At 39.9% G+C, this 10,104-nt stretch overlaps 1 protein-coding gene across 2 annotated transcripts in view; it reads left to right on the top strand.

Annotated features, from left to right (window-relative positions):
• Positions 1-9,851, top strand: part of tmem240a (transmembrane protein 240a) — a 19,348-nt gene extending 9,497 nt beyond the window's left edge. For both annotated transcript variants that reach the window (XM_037684356.1, XM_037684355.1), the window contains exon 4: positions 9,317-9,851. In XM_037684356.1, the coding sequence (XP_037540284.1) occupies positions 9,317-9,471 (155 nt within the window). In that variant the 3' untranslated portion in view covers positions 9,472-9,851. The remainder of the gene's footprint in view (positions 1-9,316) is intronic.
• The last annotated feature ends 253 nt before the right edge of the window (positions 9,852-10,104 follow it).

The following is a 10,104-nucleotide window of genomic DNA, read 5'->3' as shown; positions in this document are numbered from 1 at the left end:
GTCGCTGACTGGTCAGTCGCTGACTGGTCAGTCGCTGACTGGTCAGTTGCTGACATGCCTACTGGATTGATTGACAGATGGCGGGACATTTTCACGACACTAGTAAAAAATGCATTTACATTATGGTTAGACTTTTAAAGTCCAACACAAGTGACTAAAAAGGACAAAGAATTTTATTCTTATTAAAAGTTTCCTTTTCAAAAAACTTTCTCCTTCATAACAGAAAAACAAACGTGTTGTATGAAAATACCAGCACAAAATGCTGCTTTTTGACACGTCAAACTGGTACACAGCCGTTCGTGTGCCGTGTTGTTTATTGGTCACCAACATGATGTAAATGAGTTCAGAAGCTACAAGAACAAACCTGGCAGCTGCCATATTTATTCATAATGCCGCAGTTATGTGAATATTGAGACTTTTGACAGACATTAAATGAAGACAAATGCTCATATTAAAACAGCAGGAGCATAATGTATTTCTGAGCTGGTACAAAAAAAACCTGCTGTAGCTTCTTGGGAAACAAATTAATTCCCTAATAATTATCAAACAAAAATACCAGATCGCTACATCTTTCATTGTGTGAATGTTCATGAAGCATTCACTCTATTGTGATCCATTTTTCTTCTGTACGTTATTCGACATCTTCCTCGTTCCACAGTTGGTGCTATTTCAACAAATCAAATATCAAAACTTTCAGCTCTTTCAGGAGAAGGGTGCTAGGACTTTTGGGTTTGGTGCAACTTTAGCTTTTTGAAATATTTTGCCTTTTCTGCAATTTTTTTTCCTCATAGAAAATAAATTGAGCTCATGTTATATCCTTCAAATCTTTAGATATGTTTACAACCTTTTACTGCTCCTTTCACATTTTGTTTAGCTTCTTTCAGCTTCCTTGTGTAAATTTAAACTTTTTTCAGCTGCTTTCAGCTAATATTAGCTCTTTTTAAAATCCTTTTAGATTATTTCTACCAACTACATTTTTGTGCTTCTTCGAAATTCTTCTTGCTCGTTATGCTCCTTTCAGCTCATTTCTACAAGTTAGAGCTTTTTCTGCTATTTCAGCTACTATTTAGCTGTTTTAAGCTAATTTTCGCTTTTTCAGCTAATTCCACTTTTTTTCCCTCTCATTTCCACTTTTTCAGCCTGGTTCAGCAAAAATGTGCTCTCTCCACTTCCTTCTGGTAATGTAGGTTTCTTTCTGCCTTTTTAGTTACTTTTCAGCTGCCTTTTTGCTAATTTCAGCTTTTTTCAGATACATTTCACTTTTTTGTTATCAATTTTGCTTCCTTCAGCTTAAATGGCCAAACGTGTTCTTTCTGCGTTCTTCGGCTAATTTAAGCTTTTTCTACTGTTTCAGCTACCCTTTGAGCATTTTTAGCTAATTTCAGCTGTTTTCAGATAAATTCAAGTTTTTTTCTGGTAACTTCTGCTACTTTCAGCCTAATTAACTTATTTCTACTAATTTCAGCTTGTTATGCTCCTTTCAGCTTATTTCTGCAAGTTTTAGTTATTTCAGGTACTATTTAGCTGTTTTATGCTGTTTAGCTTTTTCAGCTAATTCAACATTCTTTAGCTCATTTCAGCTCTGCACTTCCTTCTGGTAGTTTAAGCTTCTTTCTGTATTTTCAGCTTATCTTCAGACCTTTTTATTTTGGCTAATTTCAGCTTTTTATAGCTAATTTCATAATTTCTGTGCTCATTTCTAATTATTTAAACCTAATTCAGAAAATATGTGTTCTTTCTGCTTTCTTCTGCTAATTTAGGCTTCTTCCTTGTCAACTAAAATTCAACATGTTTGTTTGCTAATTTCAGCTGTTTTTCAGCAAGTTCTTCAGCAGTAAGCATTGACACTGCATTTTCACAGGAAATTCAATTTCTCTAGTTAATCTCGTATTGTTTGGATATAAGTACATTTAGAAAAAAGCCTTTTGAGGCTGGACAACTCATTCATACTGAACATGGGTTTTCTTTAGAAAGTTGAATATTTTTGTATTTGTTTCTTCTCTAAAATTAATTTGGTCTAATTTAATTTCCTTCTATAGTCACAGTGCGATAGAGAAGCATTATAGAAGACCAAACACCTAAAAATTAAGCACTAAATGAGTTTGTTTGTTGTTTATGTGCATATTTTTGCTTCCCTGGATTGGTTTAAATTAATTCACCAAAATCCTTAAAACAACAGAAATGGACATATTGTATGTGTCATACAGTGATCATTACAATGGAAAAGTCGAGAAACATTTTTAAATGGAAACATGATGGTGTCCAAGGCAGCTGGTATGATGTTGAATAAAGCCATGTTAGTCTATTAAGAGGCAGTTTTCCAAATAATTCAGCCAAGACAAGTTATATAATTTATTTGTCTGTATTATTTATCTTGCCATAGTCAGATGTGATTTCCTGGTTGTGCCACTGACACATCAACAGAAAAGACCATTTACTGGCACAGATCAGAAATATGGCAGCCTGTAATTTAAATTATAACTAGTTAAAAGTTTAGCACAGCTGAATTGTAACAACAGGATTTGAAATATATATTTACATTGCTTTGACTGAACAGTGACCGTTAAAACCATCTATTGGATTTACAGAAAAGACTTTGAGCCAGTTCAACCAATTTGCAGTTTTTGTCTCCTCTCAGATTTTTCAAAAAGGCTAAAACTTCAGAAATGGGTACACAAAGCTAATATATGTAAAATAAAAAAAACTAATTTAAAAGTATTGTGTCATCATACTGATCCTGTTCAGAGTTGTGTGAAGCTGGAGTCCATCTCGAGCAGTCATTGGACCTGCGTACAAGTACTCTGATGGTACAGTTTAGACAGAAAAACAAGGGTTTGCTGTTGGACATGTATGAGTTCAGGTTTGGTGCAGCTTCAAATCAGGCTCAGATCACACAGATTGAGATGTTTCTCTCTCACCATCTGATATGCTGCAGTGAATGCCTCATTTCCACACGCTGTGTGTTTAAATCCAGCTGGAGGGAAGATGCTGGCAGCGGTGGGGGGAGTTTGGGGAGTGTGATAGCTGCTTCTTAATTTCCTGTTTTCTGTCAGCATCCCCTCTCTGAAATATACGTGTCATTTCTCTTCCCATCTCCATCTGACAGATGAAGGATGCGCGTTGTTTTAGCGAGAGAGGTGGAATGCAGAGGATTTAATGAGACAGAACATGTGGTCCGTAGTTCAGCAGCGCCACATATTCTGCTGTGCCGCGCATGGTTTTCAGGGGGGAAACGAGCAAGGGCTTAAAAAGTCTGAGAAGCCGTTAGATGCAGATTTGAAACGTCTCACAGCCCTTGCTGCTCAACAGTGGAGAGAATCTCCTTAATAATCTCAGATTTAGCATCCTGGATTACAATGGGTTTAGTTTCTCACGGCCGTTGTGGCTATTTCTCAGGATTTTCCCGCCCCGTCAAGATCAAGTGGAAAAGCAGAGATATGATAGCACTCAGAGCATGTGCTGAATATGACTCTCAGATACTACCGCAGGGGCGATAATAGGATCTGAACTTTAGGGGGTGCTTAGCCCCCAGTACTGACAATGGCTCTTGGCTTGAACAATGCACTCCATGGTGTGGTTTGTGAGAAGTGCAAATATTCCCAGGCAGTCTCCCATCCGAGTACTAACCAGACCTGAACGTGCTTGACTTCTGAGATGTGATGAGACCAGGTATATTCAGGGTGGTTTGGCTGTAGACAGGAAGTCAGTCACAAATAGGAGTTTTAAAGGATCATAGCAAAGACTAAATTTAAGAAACCAGAAGTTGCAACATATATCTATACAAAACACGCAAAACAAGACACAACTAGACCAAAGTCCATGCTCAATAATCCAGGTATAAAATCCAACAATGTTCAGTCAGGTCATCTGGACAATTTCTTTTTTTGTGCTGAGACGTTTCATCCGTCATCCATCGGACTTCTTCAGTCTGTGGAACCACCAAACAAAACTGATTCTCCACCAACAGCGTACTCCAAAAAGGAAAAATCCAGTTTGCTGATCTTAAGATGGCCTCTGGGACACGTCCTCTCCCTCATCGACAATCATGTCCAAGTGGTTCAAAACACCAAAGTTCATGCTCATTAATCCAGGTTCTAGCTTTAAGCATTAGCCTTTAATTTAACCAGTAAGCATACAAAGTAATTATGACAGAAAATGCAGGATTTACTGTAACTGCTTTTTTAGATTTTTCTACTTGGATTATTGCGCATGCATCAAGATACTTGCAGTTACCTTCATACAGATGAACATGTGGTACTTCCTGTTTATAACTGTCGTATTCAGCTGATCATGAGGTCGGCCGCCGGCCTTTATCCATCTTTTACATTTTTCCAGACTCCGTTTAGGTTTTGGAAATGGAATAAACTGTATTACATCCTCTAAACACTCAGGGGTCACGTGTATGAATGACATGTTCCCCACTGACAACGTTTAACCATTTTTTTCTGATGATTTGTCACGAAATCCATCTGACCGCAAAGCGTTCGTAATGCAAAACCCCGACAACGTTGTTGGAAGAAAAGGGGGTGCAGCTCCTGGGGCGTTCACTTCAAGACAAATTGAGATCGCCGATTGGTCAGTTACTGACGAGCCTACTGGATTGATTGACAGGCGGCGTCAAGGATCAAATTAGTGCAAAAAAAATCATGGATTTTACTGGTCCATTAAAAAGTGTCATTTATTCCATATTTATTCAATATTTTGGTGAATCCAATGTTTTTTTTTCGTTCAACCTTTATTTAATTATTAAGGTTCGAGAATAGAATTTCCTTACAAAATCCTAATTATGGTTTCTTTACTTTTCAGAGGTGCCGAGTTAAAATTTAGGGGCCACTTCAACACAGTTTGGCTCAAAATCTACAACACCGACAGAATTGTAGCCATCTTTGTTTTAGCTTAAGTCAGTTATCTGTGGCTGACATCTTAAACTGAGCCCAGATCTTCTTGAGTAGAGGTTCAACATTCACTGATCACTTTCTGAGAGTTTCACTAACTTCTATCCAATGTTTCAAGAGATATTTTGCTAATACTACACACAAACGAACAGCGGCAGGTGGTAAATATTCTGAAACCTCAGCCTGGAAGATTGTGCTGGCCCGATTTACAGTCCTGAGGAACGCCTGTTATGTGGAGTTGGCCTGGATTTTCAGCTTTAAGAACAAAGTAGCTGAAGTGTGACCTGGATACTGGGTCTGCTGTGGAAAAAGCTCCTCGGGCAAATGTGGAAGGATCAGACCAAAGAATGACACTTAAACACATCATTTAAATTGTTCAGATTTGCGTCAGTGAACAAGTGGTGATAGCGTTTATTTTTTCTGCAGCGTTAACAAAATATCTCTCATCCCGGTGGATAAAATTGAATGAAACCATCAGAAAGTAATTAATGGATAAACATCTGCAACTGGTTAACTTTTGGAGTCAACCCAATTTAATCAGTTAACACAAAATGGTAATAACTCCATGAATTTTACAGATCGAGCACCTTTGGCAACCAACAGTCCGAGGACTAACACGGATCTCCCAAATTTCTCAAGATTGTGCATAACCTGTTTAGAAGGTTTGACTAAAACAGCTATAACTTGGTCCTTTCTAAACATAAGAGGATCTCAGTTTAAAACTCGCCTGAAAGGTGGCAGGCGATGTGCATTCTTTCAAGGATTGCAAGGCCGTAAACTGTTGCAGCACCGAGGAGACACTCCAGCACATCACACAAGAACAGAAACATGTTTATTCATTAGAAGATAAAAATACTTTTCCCTTTGTCGTGAAGGAAAACCCCTCATTTCTTTATGCGTGTTGCTGTCGGGTCAGACACATTCAGCTTCTGTGAGACGAGGAGTGAAGGTGAGGGAGACGGAGCCGTGTGTGCTTGTACGTGTGCATGTGCGTGTGCAGAAGTAGGATGGAGATGCTGTCACATCTCCACCCCCATTTACACACATACACACTCTGTACTGCTAAAAATAGAACAGGAGACAGCTGGAATGGCGAGTAAGAAACGCACACGGTGCATTGAAATGCACATTGATTTCCGCCGCACGTTTTAGTTCTTCCTCCTAATTTCATCCATGACTCCTCCCTCTTAGCCTCCCTCCCCATTTATTGAATCTACTCCTGGCCATTTCCTTTACAATGCCTCCTCCTGCGTTTTTAAAATTTTTTTTTTTTAGCCTTATTACCAATTTGCATTAAATATCTGATGCAGTTGCTCTTCTGCAAAAGACTCCAGGAGAGGGGAAAACCACTCCGATTGTGGGAAACGATGCCTTGGCGTTCCCCTCTTCATCTTTCTGCATAACATTTTCATTTATTGCTTTCCTTTTCTAAAAATGAGAGAAACCTGCCTTTGTTGCCCCCTTTCCTTTGGATACCCTTCAGAGCAGTCCTTGTGGACAGCACACCCATTCACAGCTATAAATAACTCACTCCCTTCCTCTTCACCTCCGACCAGCACCTCCCCCTCCTCCTCCCCCCATCCTCATGCATCCTATGCTCATCTCGGAGCACAGCCATTTGCTCCTGGACCTGCTGTTGGGGGCTCTCTCCTCCTTCCTTCTCCATGCTGTCTCTGTGGTTCGCCTCGCCGGCCCCAGTTTATAACCTGCCAGGATCTACGCTCCGCCATTGTTCTCGTCATATTATGCACTACACCAGGGCAAATCAACTGGCGGCCCGCGGGCCGTAACTCAAGTCTGGCTCGCCGATGAGCTCATTAATAAAAAGAAAAGAAAAACAATCAGAAAAAAAAAAATCCATGTGAGCGCTTTTAACAATTTGAAAAGCCAAATATAACAGCAAGGAAACCCCGTTCTGTCCATATTATAGTTCAACCTTATCACGAGCGTACAGACTCTTTAAGCAGAACCCCCCTCCCTGAAAGCTTGGACACGACACAATGCCAGACCAGGCCTCACCCTGAAACCTCACCCTGAAACTTCATTCTTCAGCGAGTATAATGCCATGAGTATAACGTTGCACAGATAATTTACACAAGGCTACCCAGCATGCTTTGCAGCTCACACAGTCTCTCTGGGACTCAGAGAGAGAACGTGGCGAGTTTGGGGTAAAATAAAATAAAGTTAAATAGAGGCGCACATCTTTGCTTTGATCGGTGGCCTACAAATACCTGCGTTTTTGTATTTATAATGTTTAATTATAAGAATTAAATTATTGTAGCAGCAACACGAGTCAAAAGGCTGCACGCTCTTTCTCTCTCCTGTTGTATGAGGAGTTCTGATAAACTGATCATATCAGCGTGTGATCACCCACAGATCAAACAACAACAAAGATGGAGGAATCTTGATGAGGACGCACAGCAGCTTTGTAGTTATTCTAAATAAAATAGTTAACCACAAATAGGATGGATTAAATGAGTTAATTCATTTTGGTTAACGACACGAAGGAGTCGTTCGACACACATGGTGCTCACCTTCAGCCCAGCTGAGTTCTGCTCCTCCTCTTTTGGTTCTGCTCAAAGCTCACTCCTGAGCGGGACGTGGACGCTTCACCTGTGATTTACGTTTGAGGAAGTTCTGGTCTGTGCAGAACTGGTTCTTAATGGACCCACCTGGAACAGAAACATGTCTGTCATCCAGGGAACATCTATCCGTTATCTTTGTTCAATCGGGCGACCTTCTCGCTGAGAGGCACCAGCTCTACAAACTGCAGCACCTGCGCCTCAGAGAACATCAAAACCATTTTTTTAAATTTTGAAAAACATAAAGATTTGTCATGTCAGAGATGTCAGAATAATATCTGTGTTCAGTAGGAGGCACAGTGTGTCATTTTGTTTTTAATATCGTTTCACAGAATATCACGACTGTTATTGTAAGGAAATAAACCTTGAAATGTAATTTTCTTTGAATGACACTGTTGGGTTCTGTTTATTGCATTTATAATTCAATGCAGCAAAATAACAAAATTATAAACAGATCATTGTAACACTTGGTTTATTTACATAATGACTTTAACTTTATTTATATAATTACTTTAATTCCTGGATGTTTGGCCCCTGAGCTGCTGGCTTACAGTAACTGTGGCCCCCTGATCAGTTCAGTTGAATAGCTCTGCACTACACACTCATAAAAACCTGCTGGGTTTTCCATCTGTAGTTATTTTGCTCTATTCTGATGGTAGAGAATTAAGCTGCAATCAGGACATTCCTACAAAACCACTGACTTTTTGTTTCAGTTAGAATGGGTCAGAACTCAGACAGGACAAGGCATAAATAAGTTCTGTACTTGTAACTCTGTGGGTCTGACTATTCTCCAAAGATACATAATAAATGTGATTAAGCCACCCCTGTACGGTTTGTGAGTCAACCACAACCTCTCTGACGGTTTATTTGTTTAAATCAGCAACAGCTGGCATTAGGCCTGTCACGATAACAAATTTTGCTGGGCAATTAATTGTCTCAGAAATTATTGCAATAAACGATAATATTGTTTGAAATTTGACAATAATTAGCAATTATTGTAAAATTTAAGAAGAAATGTTGGTTAATTTGTTTTGATTGTAGTACCTTTTTTGGACCACCGGATGGCAGTATAAGACTGAACCGAAGGATGGATAGTGAGGGAGCAAGCAGTGTGTCTCTTTAAGAAAAATGAGAGAGAGGCCCCTTGATGTGACATGGGCTGTCTCTTTCCTTTTTTTCAGTTCTCAAAACGACGACGGACGCTCGGTGTGGTTTGAGCTCTTTAGCATAGTATTTTTCACACAGAGCTTTTAATAAAAAAAAAAAAATCAGTAAACAAGTTCTCAGTTTCTTTTTGCTGAGAAAAACAACTGTTTACATGAAGGCACGGGATTCAACTATGAATTTTAGAGCTCGACAAGACGGATGTTTATTCCCAAGGTCAGCCTGTTGGCTTAGCTCGCAGCTTAGCTTCTCAGCTTAGCGGATTTTAACGATCCAAAAACACAATTTTGGACGGTTTAAACAGATTTTAAAGAGAAAATAGAAAGGGAGGGGTCTTCAGTAGAAAGAGAGACACGAAGAAACAATAAAGCCGATAAATGAAAATGAGGTTTATAATTTTTAATTTATCATGCGATTACCGGTAATTGATTTATTGTTTATCGCAACAGACCTACCTTACACCTCTAAAAGTGACATTTCAAATCTCTTAAAGTGGGGTTCTAGAGAAAGGTTTATGAACAAAAACATCTTACTTGTCGCACATAGCTCTTTGAATGCCCTCAGTTTGGAGAAATAGTTTAACTTGGACCTGATTCCCTTAGTTTAAAGTATTTAAAAAACAGGGAGAAATTGAAAGAAACATATCAAACCATCTCCCTTGTCTTCCTCCCGCAGATACTCCATCCTGGTCATGGTTGCCCCAGTTCTGCAACCTTCGAGAACTCCGTCGTCGAGCCCAGCTCAGGCAGCTCGAAGACTCCAGCGGAAACATGGTCCACATCAAGCAGAAGCTCTACCACAACGGCCACCCCAGTCCCCGACACCTCTGACTCTAAAATCAAGAAAGAAAAAGTAGTCCTCCTCCTTTCCTTGAAACTCCTTCAACACACCACAGCCCCTTCGTGCCAAACTTCCCCGTGGCCAAATGTTGCCTCAGAGACCTGGAAAACTGCCCTCCCTTTGTTTATAATGTGCCCCCCCTTTCACCCCATTGGACAGGGGTGAACCCTGTCTCTGTCTGCACTTAAAAAAAGTCTTAAATGGAACAAGATTATGTGTTGCCACTGAAATCTTGAGTCTATGTCCACCATTGTGGGAAGAAGAGGAAAAGCATTTTTAAAGGTGTGTTTTTCTGTATAGAGACATTTTCGGTGTTTATTGTTCAACTTGGCATGCTCTCTTAGAACAGGGTACGATTTGGGCAGCGTATGGAGCGGGTGGGAGGCGATACAGGTGTTTTTATTTTTCTCTATTGGGTGGGCATGGGGGGGGGGTTCTTGTAGGGTTGGGGTGAATGCGGCTGCCGGGTGGGTGAGTTTTCACAACGATTAGACTGCTGCTTCTGTAAATAGTATAAATACAGATAAGTTGGGATTCAAGAAAATGGGGGGGATGAGTGGGATGGAGAATTAGATGTGTGGAAAAAAAAAACCTAGACTGTTTGAGTAAAAACGAGAGGGAAG

The sequence above is a fragment of the Nematolebias whitei genome, chromosome 11 (assembly GCF_014905685.2).
Source record: "Nematolebias whitei isolate Nwh7 chromosome 11, NemWhi1, whole genome shotgun sequence".
In the NCBI taxonomy this organism is placed as follows: domain Eukaryota; kingdom Metazoa; phylum Chordata; class Actinopteri; order Cyprinodontiformes; family Rivulidae; genus Nematolebias; species Nematolebias whitei.
This window is presented reverse-complemented; position numbering and strand designations above follow the sequence as displayed.